Below are 21,334 nucleotides of genomic sequence, written 5' to 3'. Positions count from 1 at the left end.
TCGAGGTCTGGTGGACAGTTGGGGAGCAGCTGGAGCGGGAAGGACAGCGGCGCTGAGTGTCCTGTTCCGGGCCCTCCGCCCTGGTGCTGCAGCCGTGGGCCTGGGGCCACCCCGTCCCACATGACTCCAAGAGGCTGCGCCCATAGCTTCATCGCAAACAGAGACACCAGCTGGGAGACTGTTTACCGGGCAGCTGGTCTTAGCAGAAAATTAATACCAACTTCTATCATCTTTTTAATTTATGAAGAGACTAAACCAGAACTTTTTCTTCTTTATTGCAAGCAGATTCAGGTCTCCTGCCTAGATATTCTGCAGAAAAGCCCAATCATAATTAATATTATGAAGCTATACTTTTCTGAAATAAAAGGTAAAAACAGTAGCATACAAAATAAATTTTACAGAAATTTAAGATTTGGTTTAATTCACCGTTTAATTTTTCAAAGCAGATTAATAAATTATCAATTAAACATTACTGTTCAGAGGTTGATTATCTTAAACACACCTACTATATTCAATAATTTAAAAATAAATTCCAGTATTTATGATGACAATACCCATAGATACCATGTGTTAAATATATTTTTGAAGATTCTCTTTATCACATTACATAATGAATGAACATTTTAAACAGCGATGCAGACACATGTAATTTTAAGTCAGAGACAATATATGCATATTAAAATTCTGTGTATTTTGATAAGGTAAAAAATAAAGCTATATAAACTGATCTTTAGATTTTTTTTCTGCAAAAGTAGAATCACACTTTAATAATACTCTGACACATCTTCATTAAAGCTTTGTTTATAGACATCAAAACGATCCTCACCCCCATTCACCAACCCTCTTACTAAAAAAAAAACAAAACAGAATGGATGCATTTGCCAGCTGACATTTTTCCTGTTTTTAAAGTTAGAGATGGGAAACTTCCAAAAGAAAGTGCATACCAAGCTGTTACACTGAGTTGTTAAATAAATACCATTAATTTTAAGATAAGCAGAAGTGGTTGCATTAGGTCATTCATAATCAGTGCAAAACAGATGGACTTAGTGGTTTAAAAAAAAAAGGCCGGAAACTTCCCTTAGGTTGCCCTGAACTTTTGGTTGATGCCCGTGAATTTAAGAATAGTTACACTGTGTGCGAGGCATTGCTATAGTTCAAGCTGCAAAGTCTCACAAGGCGTACTAGGCGTCTGCGACCTGTTACTGCGGAAGCTCCGCCCCCAGCGAGCCTCGCGGCCGGAGCCCCTGGGGGTCGTTTGGTCTGTGTCCGCCCATGGAGTCAAGGGCACAGGAACAGGCTGATTGGGGTTCTGACAGGAGTGGCCGAGGGCGCGTCTCTTCTCCCAGCCGGGATGTGGCTGCAGCTGGGAGGGTCCGGCCCTGGTCCTGAGGGCGGGTCCCCTCCAGTGGGGAGGCTAGCTCTGGGGGATGGCGTGCAGGTCAGGAACCAGACGTCCGGACCAACTCGGGGAGATGTTAATACGTGGTTATTGTGCAGCTGTGAGTAAGATTTTCAAAACTAAGGAAGATGCTTCAATTACTTGCTTTAAGGTCAGTGTAAGGCAAGCAAGCACTGCCCACCGCCAGGTGGGAGTCTCACTGTCCTGTCTGAAATGTCCCTTCCCTGGTTCTCGTCCCTCCCTGGCTTCTGGTCTCATGCCCCTGGTCCATCTCACACTGTCAGGCGCAGCCACTTAGGAACTTCCCAAACAATTTTAAGAAGACGTATTGGGGTGTGTAACGGTCAGTAGCTGTCCTAAGGAGACTTGAATTATCCGAGGTAAGTGATAACCGTCTGGATACAGGCAGAAAGAGGACAGTGAACCGTCAAGAAGCTTCTATTTTAAGGCTGAAGGATAGAAAAAAAAAAAAAAAAACCTAAACAAAAATTAGATGAAATTGCAATGAACGGTGAAGAAAGAGCAGAGCAAATGATCAGACTCTAAATATGCCTTGTAACTACTCGCTCCTGCCAGAAACACCAAAAAGAAGGCAGGCGCAGAGAATGAAGTCGAATCTGAAAATTCACATTCATCAGATATTGAGACATTCAGCCAAAACATCCACCAGAATTTAAATGTAAAGCGGCCAAAATGTCTTCAACTTAAAAAATAAAAGCTTTAAAAACATACTTTAAAAATTAGATATGGTACATTAACGAATGAACGAATCAAAGAGATATAAACAGCTATGAAAATACTTCAGTGCAAAGGCCATTTCAAGATCTCTAAAAAAATACATTACAAAGAATTTGTTAACTAAAACATACACAGAATCTGCCCCCCACAGGTATGACATTTATACCCATTTTAGGTTCTTAAAAACGGCTGTAAAAACGCACACACCGTTGTTTGCAGGGCCTAGTGCGGGCCTCGCGCCGGACGCGGGCGTGAGTGACAGCGAGGGGCGGGGCCCGCGGGTGGACGCCCCACCCCAGCCTCGGCCGGCTGCACCCCTCTTTGGTATGCTTGCCCTTCACCTGCTTTCTCCGCGCCACCTGGGTACCCTGTTCTTGCGGTCAACTCCTCCCCTCGTTCAAACAAATATCCCACAGGTGAGCATTTCGGCAGCGACCCACGCGCTGAGCGCCTCGGGAGCAGACCCGGGGGGCTCGGCACCGTCCCGCGGTCCACAGGGCATCCAGCGGGGGCGACCTGCAGCTTCCGGGTGACCCTGCCCTAAGACGCCGTCAGCTGTACTTCTGCAGTGTGAACCTCAAACTGAAATGTTTTCCTTACGGACCATTAAGGCTACGTCGATCGGGTTATTTCTAAAACGGAGATTCCGTTACAGGAGAGCGACAGGGTTTACTGCTCGGCTGCCTGCGGGCCGCGGTATTGCTCTTAGGGCTCCGGGCCGCCTCGGCGACCCTGGGCCCGCTGTGCATCTGGGGGCCCACGCGCCCGAGAGGCCGCTCCCCGTGGGGCTCTGAGCACCGCAGCAGAGGCCGGCCCCGGGTACCCAGGCCCCCTCGCGTCCCCGCAAACCCCGAAGCACCCTTCCCGCAACAGCAAACCGCGCCTGCGCCCTTGGAGCGGGAAGGGGCGCCTCTCGGAACCTGTGCTTTACGGGCCCGGCCCCCCAGAGGCAGCGGGGGACGGGGTGGGGGTCCCCGAGCACCGACCCCGGAGGGGCGGGGTTGGGCCAGACGCCCTGCGCCCAGCGCCACCACGCGCAGGTCTGGACCCTTGCAGCTGTGGCCGGGGCGGGGGGCCGGTCCCAAAGCAGAGGTGTCGGGCTCAGGAGGGTACAGCAGACCGGGCCCCAGCCCGCGAGGCTCGGCCGTGCTCCCCGGAGGCCCTGGTGGGGCGGCCGAGCCTGGAGCGGACCGAGGCCCTCAAGCAGAGGTCCTCCCGTCGCCACGCGGCCGGGGAGGGTAGCGGGCTGGTGCGTGTCCTTCCCGGCCGCCACTCGGGGACGCCTGTCCCATCTTCCTCCTCTCCGGCCGCAAGAGCAGCTCACGCCACGCAGCCCTTCACGGCTGGACCCTTGTGTGTGGCCTCCCCTGGGGCCGCGGGTGGTGCGAGGGCTGAGCAGGAGGGGCCCGGCGTTCCCTGCCTTCCAGGGCGCTGCCCGGGGCTGGAGACTACAGGGGAGCAAGTGGGTGACTCCCCAGAGGCAGTCCTGACACGAAGCGCGAGGTCTGCGGAAACAGAAAGGACAGAGTCAGTCCCGGGACCCCGCGCGGACCTCGTCCAGCGCCCGTCGGAACCCAGCACAGCCGCGGCCCTTGCTACCCCGAGCGTAGCTGGGCTAGACACGGGGCGGCGTGTGGACCGCCGGCCCCTCCTTGCGTCCACCGTCCCGCAGAAAGGTGTGTAAACACGAGGCCCCTCCCCAGGCCCCAGGCTGAGTGCGGCCCCTCCCACAGCGCATCTCACTGGACCGCTCCGACGGAGGCCCCAGCTGTGGGAGGCCCAGGTGGTCAGACTGGACGCGCAGGGAGGGGGCAAGCCGGCCAGGAGATGCCCGCTCTGGATGCTGAAGGCGCAGCTGGACGCCTGCCCCAGCCTGGCTCAGAGCCCTTTGTTTATTCTGAAAGGCGGTCTTTCCTGGAGGAACTTTCAGGTGGAGCCATGCCCACCACCGCGGATGAGAGTGAAGGCTGAGTTCTGGACGCCGAAGGATGCTGTGGGCCTGCGCACCGCACAGATGTGTGTGCACACACGCTCACACGCGTGCCTGGGAGTGCACCCCAGGCAGCCCCAGTGCCGGCCTCTCCGGTGGGCCACTTACCGGGGACGGACCCCACGTGTGCGCAAGTCTTTGTCACCGTGAACCTAACAGAAACGGCACACCACGGCAAAGCTCTGGAGGAAACCCACGCGGTCCGCAAGAGCACAGCACACGGGCTGCCCGCGGGCGGCCGTTACCTATCCTCCGGCTACTCGCGCCTCGGCCGGGGCTCAGGGTCCGTCAGCAGCGGCCGGTCAGGGCTCGGCGCGGCGTCGGCCGGGGCTGGGCGGCTCGGGCTCCTCTGCAAGGCGAGGACAGACACTGAGCCCGCGCCGCACGCCCGGCTCCGCGGGGCCAGCCGAGGGGTACACGTGCGGGAGGCCCCGCTCCCGGCGCAGCAACGCCGATGGTCGGGGTGCGGGACCCGGGGCTGATGGCCCTGCCGCTCACCCCGACCTTCCGGAGACTGCGCTGCTCCTGAGGGCGTGCAGGCGCGAGCGAGGGGCTCTGCACCGGCCGCTCTCTGCCTGCCTGTCCGTCTGTTCCTGCCTGTCCCTGCGTCCCCGTGTGTTCTGCCTGTCTGCCTGCCTTCCTGACCCTCTGTCCCTGTCTGTCCTGTCCACCCGCCTGGCTTCCTGTCTGTCCCTCAGTCCCTCTGTGCCTGCTGGGCCCTGTCCCTTGGCCCCGTCTCCAGTCAAACAAAAGAATCCTGGCCTGAAGCTAGAATCCGGAGGTTTGGGCGTGGCAGGGCTGAAGGCCAGCGAGGCCGCGCTTCTCTAGTCTGAACACTGAGACTTTCCAGTCAAGCGGTGTGAATTTTCCAGTGGCTCGGAAGAAGGGAACTGCAGGAGCCGGAGAAGCACGCAGCTGTAGGTGCAGATGCCCCCTGGGCACACGCGAAGTTGGGCAGGCAGATGCCCCTGGCTAGGCTCGATGTTGGGCACGCAGATGCCCCCGGCTAGGCGCGAGGGGCCGCGGGCGAGGGGTGAAGCAGGCCAGCGCTCAGGTGGCTGCTCTTCGCGCGAGTGGAAACACTCACAGCCGTGTGCGCCCATGGGTGTGGACAGAATCAATGCACACGTGCATACAGATGCCACACGTGTGCGCATACACGCACACGTTTATACACGAGACCTGGTGGCCTCTGTGGTTTTCACTTTAATAGGGCGGATGAAGAGAAAAAGCCGCCCATCCCAAATGCAGCGTGCTCCATGGGAGCACTAGCCAAGGGTCCGTGCCTCCGAAGCTTGGCCGGAATTGGCTGGTCTTGCAGCAACACCGCGCGGACGCCACGTGTGCTGGGCACCGGCTGCAAGCGCCTGTGAGGGGCTGGCCGGCCTCGCGGTCAGAGCCGCGGCCACGGCCACCCAGAGCTCAGAGCCCTTCGCCAAGCAGCAGAGCCCGGCTTCTGCAAAGGCTCGGAAGCAAACCAGCTCTCAGTAAACCCCATCAATCCTCAGAGGGTTTATTTTCAGTCCAGAGTTGGCGTGATTTAACTGGTTTCACGAGCACCTCCTGTGACTTATTAAAATGTTCCTAATAATTTCATCCTAAATGTCTTCAACTGTGTAAACAGCGAGAATTCTGTAGTTTATTCTGACAAATTCTTGTGCCCCAGGTTAGAAAAATATTGATTGCCAGTAATTACTTGAACTTAAAAGATGAACAATTATTAAAAGAAAAAAAATGGCCTTTTTTTTTCCTTGAGGCGTTTTCCTATTAAGCACGCTGCCTGGTAAAGCAGTAACACCAGGCACAGGCCTTCAACGTGTGCCCAGTGTGGGACACACAGCGGGGCATCGGGACACAGAGGACTGAGGACAGCTAAGTGTGTCCTCGAAGCCTTGGCTCCAGGCAAGAAGCCTCCCATCCTGGGAGGCACAGAAAACGGTGTGCTCCTGAGAGAGAACCACAGATGCCTGAGGCACAGGTGGAGTCTTTTCCCAAAAACAATCATCCATTTTAAAAGAGATGAGAGGGACTTTGGTGAGACAGCTGACCCCAAACACGCCTGTCCCGGCTTGTCTGAAGTCTAGGGGCCCCGCCAGAGGCCGCCAATCCCTGGGCGTGGTCCCGCCAGTCCCTCGGGCCCCACACGAGGGACAGGGAGGACCTGCCTCTGGGCCCCAGGGCAAGGCCAGCGCTGACCCAGAAGCTGCCCCTGCCGGCGGGACTGGCTTCACAGCTGCTACCCGGCCAGAGGGGCGCTGAGGCTCCCCAGGGAGGCGCCGCAGCCTTGTGGGTGGAGAGAGCCCGGCGCCCGAGGCCCTCCATGGTCCTCCGATCAAGTCCCAAACATGCAGAAAGACAGAAAAGCGTCACCTTGTTCCGTTAGAAAGTCAGACTGCTGGAAGTCTGAGAAAGCATAAAGACGGTGGGCTGCTCGACAGAAAGGCACTGGTTCCTAGTCTGCCGGTCCCAGAGGTCAGAGGTCAGAGGTCAGGAGGCCATGCACATCGTTTGCAAACAAGATTTGGGCAAAGAGGCCGGAAGATGAAAGGAACCAGGAAGGGAAGAGACAAGAAAAGGCAGTGAGTCGGGGGTCGCCCTTGGAGCCCCTTCGGCCCGTGGAACCCTCCCGAGCGCTCCTGCCCCGCCCTGGGATGGCCTGAGGTCACGGAGCCGCTCTTGTGAAGCTGCCGGTCCGGCCGGCTCTGAGCCCTCTGTGCCCCCTGGCTGGGCACCGCAGGCAGCAGCTGAGATCAGCCCCAGGGGTCCGAGAGCTCACCTTACTGGTCACCTGCACGCCCCGCCCTCCTGTCACTCACACCTGCGGCCCGCCCTCCTGTCACTCACACCTGCACGCCCCGCCCTCCTGTCACTCACACCTGGTGCTGCAGGTGGGCAGGGCATCCTGCAGGACAGCCTGCTGCGGCCTCTGCCTCTCAGAGCATCCCTCCTCCTCCACAGCAGGACGGGAGAAGGGGTGCGGGGAGGGGAGGGAGGAGGTGCAGGGTCACAGTGGGGAGGGGTGCGGGGTCACAGGGGTGTGGGGTCATGGGTGGAGGGTGTATAGGATCAGAGAGCTGAGGGTATGCGGGGTCACCGGTGAGGAGTTATGGGGGTGAGGGGTCACAGGGCGAGGGGTGTGAGTCACAAGAGGAGCGGTGTGCGCAGGGGGAGGAGTGCAGGGGTGAGGGAGTGAGGGGTGCGGGGTCACAGGGGTACGGAGGTGGGGGATGTCCGGCCCCTGCGAGCTCTCTGGAAACTCCAGGTCACATCTCTGTTTGGACCCGCTGGGCACCCTTAGCGTCTCACCCATCTCCTGAATCCAGAGTTCAGCTTGTTGGTGTCCCCTCGGGAGCACGGAAAACCACCACCCTACCTACTCATGACCAGAATTTCCCAAAATGAATGCTAAAGTTTGAGCCACATTCCCACCCCTAAAAATAAAGCAATTCTACCTTCGAAATAAGGATTAATCAAAAAAACTTGTTCAGGCTCACACAAAATAACCTGCCTCTTGTACTGGCTCAATCTTTTTCTCTTAATCTTTTCCTTATTTCAGGGACTGCCTGTCCAAGTCTCAGCACTGGACATTTAGTTCAGGTGTAAAATCACGTGCCACCATGGAATCCGTTAGTAACACTGGACGGACCACCTTTCTTGCTGCCTCCCTGGGGCCCCCCACGGTGCCCCCCAGGCTGCAGGCCCCCCCCACGGTGCCCCCAGCTGCGCCCCCCGCCCCGAGGGTACCTGCACTCTCTCGATGGCGCTGGGCCATAGCTGCCTGCACAGCACCTTCTTGAGCACGTCGGGCAGCAGGCTGACGGTGACCAGCAGGACGATGGCCAGCCAGGCGGGGCCGCTGGACAGCAACTGTATGAACACGTAGTACATCCTCTGATAACTGAGGAAGGGCCTGCAGTGTCCAGGGAAAGAAAACCACAGCACGGTGGCCGATGAGGAGCCGGCGGAGACCCCCCCGCCCCGCACGCAGGGCCGTCGGCCCTGGCGGGGTCCATGTCCATCTCTGACGGTCACCGTCCACCCACTGCACTCGCCACTGGGTCACCAGGGGGGCCTCTCCCCATAGCGGTGCGTGACTTTGCCCTGAAGGCCGGGTTCGAGCATGAGACGAGGAGGGGAGGTCTACGAGGTCATTCCAAGTGGGGAGCAAGCCCCAGAAGCTCAGCTTCAGAACAGCAGGGAAGACGTTTACACATGAAACAGGGGGCTTTGCTCAGTACCTATTAGTACAGAGAAGACCGTGTTCTCATCAGCAGAATGGCTAAACACAAGCTTATGCCAAAAATAATTTTTAAATTTTCTATAAAAATACAGAGAATGAAATGACTTCTCTGCCAGGCGGGCTAGGAATGCCTTTGGAGACGGGCAGTGAAGTCAAATAGTCCTGTCTGACCCTGTGTGACCCCATGGCCTGTAACCAGCCAGGCTCCTCTGTCCATGGGGTTCTCCAAGCAAGGATACTGGAGCGGGATGCCATGCCCTTCTCCAGGGGATCTTCCCTACCCAGGAATCAAACCTGGGTCTCCCACACTGCAGGCAGATTCTTCACCCTCTGAGCCACTGGGGATGCCTTGGAAACGGGCAGTGACCGCACTAAACGTGAACCTCACGGCTTCGTGCTCCGAAGCGTCCAGGCCCAGGAGCTGGCTGGGGGGTTTCTGGGGAGTCTTTCTCATACACAACCGCTTGGAAAGCTCACTAGAGCCGCGGGATCTCTGGCCAGCAGGTCTGGTTTGGCCGACACGTAATGCGCCGACTGGCCACTGGGGGTCAGCAGTGGAGCGGGCCACCGGGTGGACGTCCACACGGCAGCCTCCACGCGGGGACCGGATGGACTAGGGGCCTCTCCCTGGGGCTGGCGGCCGCCTGCCCTTCCCCTCGAGCCCTGCACAGCAGTGGGGAGGCCAGGTGGACAGGACACTGCTTCCAGCCTCACGTCTGGGCGGGCCTGGGCCTGGCTCACCGCCCCCAGCCGCAGTCCTGCTCGGAGCCCTGCACGTGTGTGAGAGGCGGGAACAAGCGCCCGGGTGCCAGGTGGACATGCCCGCCTGGGACGTGACCTGGGGGAAAGGCCGAGGAGCACGGTGGGCCCCGGGGTTCTGAGGGGTGAATAGGAGCCCACCAGGCCGGCCACTTAGATTGGACACCCTGGGCAGAAGGGACAGTGCGTGCAGAGGTGCACTCATGACAAACGCAGCTGCCGCCTGCCCGTCAGGACCGACCGCTGGGCCAGTCTCTGTCCACCCCCAGGTGGACGTTCAGCTGGCAGCACGCTGACCTTCCGAAAAGTGCAACTGGTCTCTGCGGCTCCTCTGTTTAAAACCTTCCACGGCATCCTAACGGTCTCCGGGGGAGCCCTCCTTCCGGGCCTGCCTTGGGGCACCTGCCTGCGGGGCTCCCTTCCTTAGGAATGACGCTGCCTCAGCCCAGTGCCCCGAGCACTCACACGATGAGGTTAGCGCTTTTCTCCCAAGCTTCTGTTTAAATAACAGCTTTTCTGGGGAAGCCGTCCCCGACCTTGGATTGGTCCCTTCCGGGTTTGGCTTGTTCGTCCCCCGTCACGCTCGTGAGGCAGCGTGTCTCCCCTGGGGGAGGGATCGGAGACCACCCCGCCTCATCCCTGTGGGTCCTGGGCCCTGGCGTGAAGCCCCTCCTGCGCACGGCGGGCACGCAACCCAGACCCGCACGCGGGAACAAGGTGGTGTGGATCTGAGCTTTCGGGCCTCGGTGAAAGACGCCGCGGGACTGGTGATGTGGCGGTGCCTGAGAAATCATCAAATCCGTACCAGACGACTCCTCCCCAGAGGAGGGAAAAGACGACGTAGAACAGCAGCGACCCCCAGATGACAAAGTGGTTTATCCAGGTCCAGTAGTGGGTGTCCAGCGCCAGCTGAAGAGAGACCAGGCGGTCAGCAGTGGGGCCACAGGGCCTGTCGGCGTGAGCCCGGGGAAGGAAGCCGGGGCGGGGACAAGAAGCAGAAACAAACCCCTAACTTCAGCCAGAGCATCGGCAGGGGCCTGTGTGGGAGAAACAGCCCAGATTCCAGAGAAGGGCTCCCCAGGCCCACCCTGCCCGCAAGTACCCGGGCCCCGGCGTGGGGCGGCCCCTGCAGGAGGTGCTACTGCCCAGGACATGGCTCTGGGACTTCCTTCCTCACTCTCCAACCCAGGCTGGCAGGATTTGGGACCTTCATGACGATACTCCACGAAGAGTCTGACTTGACTTCAAAAACGATACCTTTCCACAATACCTTTGTTTCAGTTAAAGTGTCCTTTGACTATACTAGGGGTGGGGCTGCTTGCCACGTAAAAGCAGTCTCACTCCAGTCCTCTCACACAGAAAAGGCTGTGGAATTTCCCTCCTCCCCTGCTGTGTAATTCTGAGCTCGCCCCTCGGGGCCGAGGCCACGTCAGTGGTGGGGAGAGGACCCTGGCAGGCCAGGGGCAGGGGCGGGGGCAGGGTCACCGGGTGGCCGACCGTGCCTGGAGGAAGCATGTGCACTCAGGGAAGGTACCTTCAGAGTGACTGTGAACACCATCACCGTGAACACCAGGGTCCCGAACGTCCAGTTTCCAAACACCTGCGGAGAGAAAGTCCAGTCACCTCTTATTAATACAGACTGCCTCTTCCACGCTCAACACAAGCATCCGAGCATCCCACCCACCCATCGCCTGCTCGTCCAACCCCAGAGACGCAGGGACCTCCTGGTGTCACCGCGACGGGGGTTAGGCCGCACCCAGGCCTCTGGCCCCCGGCTCCAGCAGCATCTGTGGGCACCCAGTTCTTCCTAGGCAGCCCGAGTCTCCCCCTTGGCGCCCCACAAGCCAGACGGGACGCCCTGAGAGCTGAGTCCTGGTGTGCACAGCACCCACCCTGCTCCTCCAGCCACGCTTTAAGCAGGCGAGACCTTCAGCCCATCGCCCCACTCGACTTGCTCTGCGTGGCCAAAGCGAGCCTTAGTGGGATGCGTCTGTCCTCGATCCAACTCAAAACCCTGAGGGCTCGGCCGACAAACCACGGTGGCATTTTCCTGGGGCGGCATCACTGGTCAGGGGGTGGCCCGTGGGACCACAAAAAGGGAGAGCGGGGATAGGACGGAGCTGCACAGAGGCCGGGGCAGGTCCGAGGCCAGAGTGCCGGGCACACGGCGCGGCCCCGGGGAGACGCAGCCCTGGAAAGACGCGGGCCCAGCCAGCGGGAAGGAGACAGCACGCTTCTCACGCAGAGACACAGACGCAAGCAGAAGGAAGCGGCGGGCACGTGAGAGTCTCTATCCCGGGGGCAAACCAGCCTCTTGGACACGCTGCCTCTGGAGAGCTGGCGGGCCCAGGTCCTGTTTGTCAGGTCTGTGAGCTGTGCCTCTCAGAAGAGCTCCTGCTCTCCTTTCAGAAGGCACACAGCTGCACGCCATAAAGCGCGAGAAGCTGGGACCAGGGTCCATTCTCGACCAAGGAAACATCCCTACAGGCGCTCACTCAAGGTGAGTGTGTGGGTGTGCGGTTAGTGAAGCAGAATCCACTTACAGAATATTCTAGAAGAAAAACCGAAGCGTTAGGACTTTTGTAGGAAACGGACCTAAGGACCCTCACCGCTTGATTCATCATCGTGACCAAAACTGGGCTCAGTGGCTCTTGCCAGAGGGGCGTCTATCCCGAGCTGGGGACGCCTGCCATGCCTGGGGACCTGGTGGACGGGGGAGGGGGGGGCACTGGCCTCCAGCAGGCAGGGGCCAGGGGTCTGCACAGCCCCCACGGTGACGTGCCCAGGCTGGGAACCCCCCCAAAGATGCGCTCTGCCTTCAGGGCTTACCGCTGGGGGCAGGAAGTGAGGTTGGGCGGGCCGTGCTGGGCGCGCCCAGCAGGCAGGAGGACGAGGCGCCCGGGTCCTCTCCCCGGAAGCTGCCGTTTTCAGCCGAAAGCAGAGAGTGACGGTGCAGGAGGCGGCAGCTCTGAACCCCCCGGGACCCTCCGCTGGGCAGCGGGAGCCCTGGGTCCGGCCCTCCGCCTCCCTACACCCCAGGCCCAGTGTCCGTCACCCGTGCCGGTGGGAACCCTGAGATCCCTTGAAACATCAGAGAACGGGCGGATGGGCCTAGGGACGTGGGGGGTGGCCGTCGCAGCTCACGGGGACGTGGCCACATAACGCTCCAGGGGCTCGTCCAAGCTCCCTCACCTATGGGAGAGCTCGGGCCGGATGCTCAAACCATCTGCCCTCATCTCCACGCTCTTTAGCAGGGGCCCCACTGGGGTCTCTAAGGGTCGTCCAGAGGAGGGGACTTTCCCAAGGGAGGTCGGTTCCCCAGTCCCCAGTGAAGCCCTGCGTCTCGTCTGATTCCGTAAGTAACACTGTGTCCCCTGGGGAGGCCACGCGGGTGACGCTGCCACCCACGGGCGTCCTGTCATCCCTGTGGGGGCGCCAGGACCGTCGGGGCCGCGTGGGGAGACGAGGCGGCGCCGCCCCGGCCCCCCCCAGCCCCAGTGTAATCCCTTTTCTGCAGGCTCTTTTCCCTCGAGGCTGAGGACTCTACAGGGACCCTTCCCGCTTGCAGACGTTCTAAGGCCCAGACTGAGTCAGCTTTTATGTGTAAGACGATTCCACGACAACACGTCCTGTTTCCTCAAGATCGCAGTGCCAGGGCCGTCTCTCACGCTCGCAGGACCGTCTCTCACATTCGCAAGACGTCTCTCACGCTCGCAGGACGTCTCTCACGCTCACAGGACTGCCTGTCACGCTCGCAGGACCGTCTCTCACGCTCGCAGGACGTCTCTCACGCTTGCAGGACGTCTCTCACACTCGCAGGACCGCCTGTCACGCTCGGAGGACCGCCTGTCACGCTCGGAGGACCGTCTCTCACGCTCGCTCTGCGTGCCAGCTCGGGCCCCTGTGCAGCCCCGGGCGCCCCTGTGCTCAGCCGCCAGACAGGGCTCCTGGGCCGGCCCTGGGAACTTCCTGGCTTCTATTACTACGCACCCTGAACTTGCAAGCAGCCACCTGGGAATGTCCTGCTGCTCAACTGCAGTAAAATCACTGTCTTCTGTTCTCATCTGCGAAACAGCGTGGCTCTTGTCTGTCAGGAAAATACTCCAAACTTGACTTTCTCTTTCAAAGCTCGTCAGCGATTCTATCGTCTTTTCGATAGATCCACGAACATTCCTGAGTGGAAAGAGGTCTCAGCGGTCACCTCCTGACCATCCCACCACCAAGACTCGGCCTCCTTGGAAGGGCAACTGCCGTCACCGAGCACCAGCCGCCCGAGGTTGCGCCAGACTCACAGCTCTGTTTGCAGCTTAGTTTGAATGACACAGAACCAGCTGATAACATGCTCTCAGTTCTGTGAGCGATCCAACCCTCCCACCTGCCGGACACACAGGAATCATCTAAGAATCAGCAGTCTGGAACAAGAAGCCACCTCTGGGTCCAGACTCTGACCACGGACGCCCTGCGCACTCAGCTGGGCCTCCGCACTCCTGGGGACAAAGGTCCGCCCTGGACCCCGCGGGCCTCATGCCACTTGGCACTGGTCTCGCTCTCATACCTCTGAGTCTTCAGGTTGCTCACAGTCCCCTGAGCACCAGGAACCCAAGGCCCAGCGGTGGACAAAGGCCCACGTCCAGCTCCTCCTTTGCAGGACTGTCCTGCCGGCTGCTTGCTGACGTCACTGTGCATCTCAGGGGCGTCTCCCGTGACAGGCGGTGCGTGACTCACGCAGGTTCTATCCCCCGGGGCCTCAGTGCTTGGGGTCTCCACCAACTGGGGGCTTCTCTACCTCCGTCTCCCTTCCTGTCATCGTTCCAGGTTCTAACCAACACTTCTGTCCAAGATCAGCCGAGCAAAGGCACTCAGCTGCGGCGGGGAGGGAAAGGTGCTTGAGAATCTCAGGAGAGATCCTCTGGACGCTGGGATTCAGGTTCTGGAGTGGCTCAGCGCACCCTCGTGAGCGAGGGGCAGAGAGGCAGGGACTAGCAGGAGGCCTGGCTCCCTGGAAGGACCTCAAAGCCAGCCAGGCCGGCACCTCTGCCCACAGAGCAGCCGGACGACACGCAGCCCCCACCCAGGTCTGCACCCGAGGCTGCCCGGCGACCCACGTCCATGTCCAGGGAGTGTGCCCTGCCCACACACACACCCGCTGTCTGTGGGCTTGCGGGACAGGGCTGACCACGTCACCTCCTGACGTGAGAGCCGCGCTCTCGGCAGCCTCATGGACTAAACGCACCCCAGCTTGCTCTAACTCCCCGCCATCGCCCCGCGTCTGCCTGAGCATCCGTCTGCTCGACTGTAACTCCAGGAAACTGTCCAGCAGGAGGGGCGACTGCAGGGGGCGAGGGTGATGCCCGGAACCCGGACCTCGGTTCTCGGGACACGGAGCCCGAGCTCTGTGAGATGCACACGGGTGCGCGCTCAGCGCTGGCCCCAGGGAGAGCTCCGCGAAGACGCAAAGAACCGGAGACAGCGTGAGCCAGCCCCACCGTCGCTGGTGGCACCTGAAGACCATTCAGCTAAAACCAGGAGGACAAAGGCTCTAACAACGGAAGATTTCAGAAAAGTGCCAAAAGGCTCTGGAAACCCTCAGTTTAGTAAACGCTGGTCTAAGTCACAATGAGAGACAACAGCCCTTTTCAGCCACAAGAAAACAGGAACAGAGAAATCAATGGGCCAACAAGTTGCCCAGGACACACAGCAAGACTCAGAACTTCAGGCCAAACACACAGAGGGGGAGAGAGACAGAGAGAGGCGCCCCGTCCAGCAGGACGAGCAGGGGATCCCTGTTCAAAGCCCCCTTCTGTTTCCTTGTTCCCGGGACACTGGACTGGAAGCGGGACGCCTGGGGCCACGGCCTCCCGACTCCAGGCAGCGAGGGGTTGGCCACGTTCAGAGCATTCCCCCCACCCCCATCCCCCCCCCGGCCGCACCCGCCTGTGTGTCTTCCTACTCATTTAGGGCAAGAGAAGACCACACAGATCCAGAAAACATCGCTGACACGGCGGGCGATCCCGGCTCGGAAATACAGGGAGAAGTGACCCAGGTAGACACACACGGCCTCTGGGCCGGCCTTGCTCCTACAGACACGGGGGGACTAGCTAAAGGCGTCTCTACTGACAAAGCACACAGAGGGGGTCACGCTGGAAAATATTTTCGAGAAATATTTTATTCGCACTCCAGAAACAGAGAGGACACACCCACAGATGTCTTACCACGTGTGTGTTGCTGGTCATTATCTGAGAGTGGGAAGGGAGCCGCGGCAGAAAAAAAAAGCGAGATACAAATAAAACAACCCCCAGAGATTATGCAAAAACCCAGAGAGCTGCCTGTCTATCAGAAACGACACCGTAAACTGCTCATCGCTAAGGAAACAGAACTTAAGCTAAGGACGTGAACAAATGCTTAACAGGGTTAAATACCAAATTATTTCCCAAATTAAATAAGCCACGTCTTGATGATTGAGTTGGACCCCTAGATAAATAACTGACGGTGAAACAAGCTATAAAGGCTGGACCCCGCCCACCCCAGAGGGTGTCCCTACAGTCAGCAGGGCCCCGCCATCGGGTCTGCCCCATCTGCGGCGGACACCCAGACGCCGACCCCGCGGGCCGTGCCGAGCTTCACCCCCAGAACCTGCAGCCCTGTCGCCGTGGCCCAGCCCGCACGAACCTGCCCGTTGCTGGTCACAGTCGTGTTTTCAAACATGAAGTAAGCACCGAAGAAAAACACCAGCGCGTCGAACAAGCCTAACAGCGTCCAGTAGATGAACGCGCGCCAGCGGAGGAGCGCGTTCTTGGCGATGTCCCTGGGGGAGGAGAGGGTGGGGATGCGTTAGGCGCCCACCCGGCGCCTCGCCGCGACCCGGGGCCTCTGACCCACTGAGAGCCTCGGGACGGCAGAACCAGGGGTCGGGGGGCGCCAGGAGGATGCGGCCCGACCAGCACCCACTCGGCCAAGCTCCAGCGTGGGGCCTGTGAGCCCCTGGGCCTCCCGGTCCCCGCCCGTCTGTCCCGCTCTCGGCAGACCCCGACCCTACCCGCCCGCTGACAGGCATACGCTGTGAGCCCGCGGAGCCGAGGGGTGCAGGCGGGCCTGAGGTCTGCACACCCCCAGGCCACACGTCACACTCTGTGACTGCTGGACACACTGCCTGCCACTGCTCTCAAGACCACACCTGGCCCCGGGAGAGCCTGGGGAAGCTCACAGCATGCAGCTGTCCTGGCTAAAACCACCGTGGTTGGAGCGACTGTGCAGGGAGACGGGAACGTCCCAGCTGACATGGGGGAGCGGCCAGCAGACACTCGCTTGAGCGCCCCGGCAGCAGAGGCTTTTCAGATGTAGCGCTGTGCTACCCAGGGACCTTCCTGGACAATTCCTATTTGAATGTTTTATTCCTCAAAGTGGACTGGAGGCTGCCACGGGCAGAAAGAGGGCAGGGCCCACACGCCTGCTTCCGGAAGTAAGGACACAGGGCGCGAGGCACCCTGGCACCCACTGGTGACGAAGCGCGACGGGCCTCCCTGCACCTGTCAGGTCAGCTCAGGAGGAGGCGTGCAGGACCCCCCCCAGCAGTGCGTCTGAAACGGGCTGAGTTCGCCTATTCCCTACACTTCCTCCCGTATCGCCAGGTGCACAGGACGATCCAGGCTTGCTCTTCTCTCACCGGCAGGGATGACCGGGACAGCAACACTCCCAGATCTCACTTAATGGCTGACCTCTCTGGCGAAGGCCATGGGCCTGGCAAGGTGTCCTGACTGTGTGGGTGGAGGGCCACACACGTGCACAGAAGCGCACACTCACGTGGGCACACACGTGCACAGAAACAGGACCAGTGACACCCGGGCAACACCAGTGAGGGGTGGGGTGGGGTGTCAGGACCCAAGCTGCGACCCTGTCCTGTGCTTCCGCAGGTGGCCAGTCAGATGTCCCCATGGGGGACTCCAGATAAAACCTCCAGGGAGCCTCTCTACTCTTTCTTACAACCACGTGCTGAGTCGCTCAGCCGGGTCCAACTGTGTGCGACCCTCTGGACTGCAGCCCATCAGGCTCCTCTGTCCGTGGGACTCTCCAGGCCAGAATACTGAGTGGGTTGCCATGTCCTCCTCCAGGGGAATCTTCCCGACTCAGGGATGGAACCCTGGTCTCCTGCTTTGCAGGCAGATTCTTTACCAACTGAGCCACCTGGAAAGCCCCTTCCAGCCACACGTGCATCTAAAGCATTCTGGAAATAAAGCGTCTAATGTAAAAAGCCACAGTAAGAGCAGCACGTTGACACAGCCAGAGACTCTGGGGCACAGCTCTAAAACAGCAGAAGAATCTTTTCCTTGTTATAAGAAATACTTCTCGGCAGAAAAGAGCGCCCTGAGATCAGCCCTGTTAACTTTGTTGCTCCCTGAATGGAACCTACTTGACTCTGCCAGGATCCACCAGGGTCAAGGGGTTAGACACTGTCATCTCAACTTCTTTCACAAGGATCACAGGGAAACACAAACTGGCTTAATGTGTACATTTCAAATGTAGCATGAATCCTCCCTGTCTAAATTTGGAGAATATTCACTTAAGCCACACTGCTTCCTGTGTGAAGGGAAGAACCTTCTGAGGAATCGTGTGTGTCGGCTAACTTTGGATGGTCTGGGGTTTTGTTTTTATGTTTCTGGTCTTAAAGGACTTCAGCTAGGTGCGATCTGCAGGCTGCCCGGTCCTTCTGGCGTCTCCGGCGCGGAGCTCCCGGTACCTGTAGAGGGCAGGGTCCCTCTTGAGCGTGTCCATGGCGACGTGCTGCTCCATCAGGCTGTACAGCAGGATGGGGAGGGAGGTGAAGCTGATGTTGTACAGCGTCAGGTAGGCAGTGTCGTACAGGGTCTGCGGGGCCGAGAAGCGTGTGAAATCAGCGCCCCAGCACCTTGGCGAGGTCTTTGGGGAACTTGTTTAAATATGCACATGTATTTTTCCTCTGGAGAGGCCCACAAACTTGAGAATTCTCAAGTGCACACAGAGCCACTCTTTCACAGAGAATGAGGGGCCAGGACGTTTTCCAAAGCATCACGATGCCGACTGGCCAGGGTAAACGGCCGGCCCCCCCGTCCTGCCACTGCAAACGTGCAGCAACAGAAAGACGCATGCAGGTCTGCAACTCGGCCTGCATCTTCAAGCTTCCATCTCCTCCGGTCTGGCTGCCTCAGGTGAAAGCAGGTCAGTGGTGAGATGGGGGTCACCTGGCCTGCACGCCCCGCCGTCCACCCTCTGCCCACCATAGCCACACTCGGGGAGAGTGGGTGAGGCTCAGGGGAGCTCGACCTCAGGCCTGACGACTCACCTGCTGTGAAAACCCACAGAAGAACTGGTATAAAAACTGAGGGAAGATGAAGCAGACGTTCTGAAAGACAAGCCACGTGCCTGTTAGTTCAAGGGCGCAGCGTAAGGGGTGTCACCGGGTGCCTAAGAGGCTGACCCGTGACACACTCCACCCCGGGCAGAGCACCCCTCATCCTCCAAGATGGGCAATGACTCTAAAACTCCTCTCACTTCAGGGGCCCCCATGGTGCAGCTGGGACCAGGCCGGTCTCCCCGAGATCAGAGCAAAGGGGAACTCCTAACAGAGAAAAGAGGAGGCACCCTGGGCATCAGTGTGGACAACGAGGAGCTCCTTCACGGACTGGTGAAAGAATGGCCTTCCTCAGTCTGCCGCAGCGCGGCTCTCAGTGGTTCTACATCCAGCTGAGAGAAGAGGGCCAGGCGCCTCCTCCTGGGAATCCTTCCTTCTACTCGGGGACAAGTCACCCCTGCAGCCTCGGGGCATCACGGCTGGCCAGCCTTTCACCCAACCCATCACACACCCAGAGATGGTGAGAGGCGCGGCGGTGGGAGAGCCTAAATGGTGGGAGAGCCTTCCTACCTTATAAAAGAAGTATTGCACAAGCTCGGATATCCTGATATAATAGAAATGCCCGTGAACAAGCAGCATCTTCTTTAAATGCTTAAACTTGGGTATCGCGTAGTCGCTGTTCCTTGCAGCCTGACGACCTTCCTTCCCAATGACGCCTGCAAGAAGGGAGCGCACGCGCTGCATCAGCCCTCCTCTGCCTCTGGCAGGTGGACACGGGATGGGCAAAGCAGGGTTAGACTGAGCCATTGCTGTGGGCTTCCAGCCCGGAACGCTCTGCGTCACAGGTGTGCCTGAAGTGTGTGTCTGAACCCTACGGTCCTGCCTTGTCTGTGTCCCCGATGGTCCAGCTGAGGGACAAACCCTGGCCACTGTGAGAGGCAGGGGGGCAGAGCCCAGGGGCTCACCGATGCCCACGTGGGCCTCCAGGATCATGCTGACGTCATTCGCGCCGTCGCCAATCGCCAAGGTGATCGGGTGCTCTTTCGAAAACTTGATTAACTTAACGATCTGGAAAAGAAGTGAACGCAGACTTTCTTGTCTCTCTTTTATTTTTGCAAAGGTCAACCACTAACTAGGCAGAAAGGACAAAGACGCCAAAGTTAGTCAAGGAAGATGAAACAATTAAGTGCTTAAAGTGAATTATTATATTCAGTACATTTTATCCATACAGGATAAAGTCTTTTTCACGTCAAAAGTGAAACATACTTAAGCAGCTAAGAAACGAATGCAGGAAGATGAGAGGAGAAGGCTGAGGGGGAGGCTGAGGACAGAGCCAAGAAACCCACGGAGCCATTTTCAGGGGCTGCCCCACTCACTCAGATGTGGGGCAGGCAGACTTAAATTCGGGCAGGGGCAGTGTGTGAGCGCTGCACTCCGTTAGAGGATGGTGCTATGCCAAGTTGCCTTGTATCAAGCATCTATTTTTGAAAATAAACTGTTCTTTCAATTTTCAAATTTGTCATGTGTGCAAAACCAAATCTGATAGCTCAATGAAATGAATAATTTCCAAATTCTTAGTCTGTTTCTTTACAGTCTTTTTTTTCCTATTTATGTGCGTAAGTACAATGTTCCATGATGCAAGACAGAAAAGATGAGGGGCTACGGCTTGTCTTCCTGATTCAAGACTGAGACACTGGCTGGTATAAGATTGAGAAGTCACTTAACCCAAAAGGTAACATGTGAAGACAAAACAGCACCCTTTGTTCCATTCCGGACATCACTACACAAGGCTGAAGCCCCGCCCCCGGCACGCCTCCTGCAGCCCCGCCCCCAGCACACCTGGGCCTCCTGCAGCCCCGCCCCCAGCACACCTGGGCCTCCTGCAGCCCCGCCCCCAGCACACCTGGGCCTTCTGCAGCGGGGCCATGCGGCAGCAAAGCACAGCGCTGCAGTTCCGGCAGATGTCCAGGAAGAGCTCGCGGTAGTTGCTGGAGCTCCCGTCCTCCCGAGGCTTCATGATCAAGGACAGCGCGGCTCCGTCGATGATTAAGCCGTAGTCCTGCATGTCGGCCGAAAGTCTGTCAGGCCACAGAAACCAGAGACGTCTCTCAGTAACCAAGTCCAGAGATTTGAGGAGACTAGCTACTCTAGGGGGTACCTATCCATGCTACAAATTCAGGAACAAGGATTAAGAAAGTGGGTTTTCTTCTTTTGTCAATAATAAGACAGTCTAGACTTGGGGCTGCAAGACCTTTGACTACATTTTAAAACTGTATGTGAACTTAATGTTCTCACTTCACTAGGGCAAAGCAAACAACAGCTACAACTCTGGATTCTTGGGCAGGTCGCGGTACAACAGCGGGAGAGCGTCTATCCTGCCATCCGGAAAGATCGACCTTTTCTCCCGACCCCCAGCCACCTCAGCCCCACAGTCCTGATGGCCACAGCTGGGAACTCCTTGCTACTCTGCCTGTCTTGGGAAGAACGCAGTCATGATACTTCTCTTTGCTGGGTTTCAAAATGAAAAGGAACATCTCTAAGCCCCAAAAGGAATTCTGCAGACCAGGTAACGGGAAATAGCTTTGTACTATTTATGAATGAATAATTTTAAATTCGTGTATGATTAGAGAGCCCCATTTGCTTCTGCTAAGTTAATGAAAATTTAAGTTCAAAGAGAGTCTTATCTCAGATCGCACATCGAAGGCCAGCAAGGAGAATGTTGGTAGAATGTGCATGAATTGGTGAGCATTCTTGGGGAAAACAACTCTTGTGGACTGTTTTGTCTTACTTGACAAACGACCATGTGTCATTGTCCCCCCACCCCAACTCTGGCAGAGGCCCCGAGGAATCCACAGCGTGGCCCCCGGGTGGAGCAGAAATAGG

The 21,334-nt window shown here is 58.2% G+C and overlaps 1 protein-coding gene across 5 annotated transcripts in view; it reads right to left on the bottom strand.

Moving 5' to 3' along the window:
* Positions 1-258: 258 nt before the first annotated feature.
* ATP11A (ATPase phospholipid transporting 11A) overlaps positions 259-21,334 on the bottom strand; it is a 95,219-nt gene continuing 74,143 nt past the window's right edge. For 2 of the 5 annotated variants that reach the window (XM_027973800.3, XM_042255080.2), the window contains 11 exons: positions 20,355-20,529; positions 19,417-19,519; positions 19,022-19,167; positions 18,443-18,502; positions 17,861-17,988; positions 15,796-15,931; positions 10,661-10,726; positions 9,932-10,035; positions 7,872-8,037; positions 4,373-4,476; positions 259-3,642 (listed from right to left, as the gene is read on the bottom strand). In XM_027973800.3, coding sequence (XP_027829601.1) covers positions 4,384-4,476; positions 7,872-8,037; positions 9,932-10,035; positions 10,661-10,726; positions 15,796-15,931; positions 17,861-17,988; positions 18,443-18,502; positions 19,022-19,167; positions 19,417-19,519; positions 20,355-20,529 — 1,177 coding nt within the window. In that variant the 3' untranslated portion in view covers positions 259-3,642; positions 4,373-4,383. Of the gene's footprint in view, positions 3,643-4,372; positions 4,477-6,497; positions 6,585-7,871; positions 8,038-9,931; positions 10,036-10,660; positions 10,727-15,221; positions 15,363-15,795; positions 15,932-17,860; positions 17,989-18,442; positions 18,503-19,021; positions 19,168-19,416; positions 19,520-20,354; positions 20,530-21,334 lie in introns of those variants that run through there. The other 3 variants (XM_042255078.2, XM_042255079.2, XM_042255081.2) reach the window with 3 other exon arrangements.

This window comes from Ovis aries, chromosome 10, assembly GCF_016772045.2.
Source record: "Ovis aries strain OAR_USU_Benz2616 breed Rambouillet chromosome 10, ARS-UI_Ramb_v3.0, whole genome shotgun sequence".
Lineage (NCBI taxonomy): Eukaryota > Metazoa > Chordata > Mammalia > Artiodactyla > Bovidae > Ovis > Ovis aries.
Note: the sequence above shows the minus strand (reverse complement) of the source record. Positions and strands in the feature narration are given on the sequence as shown.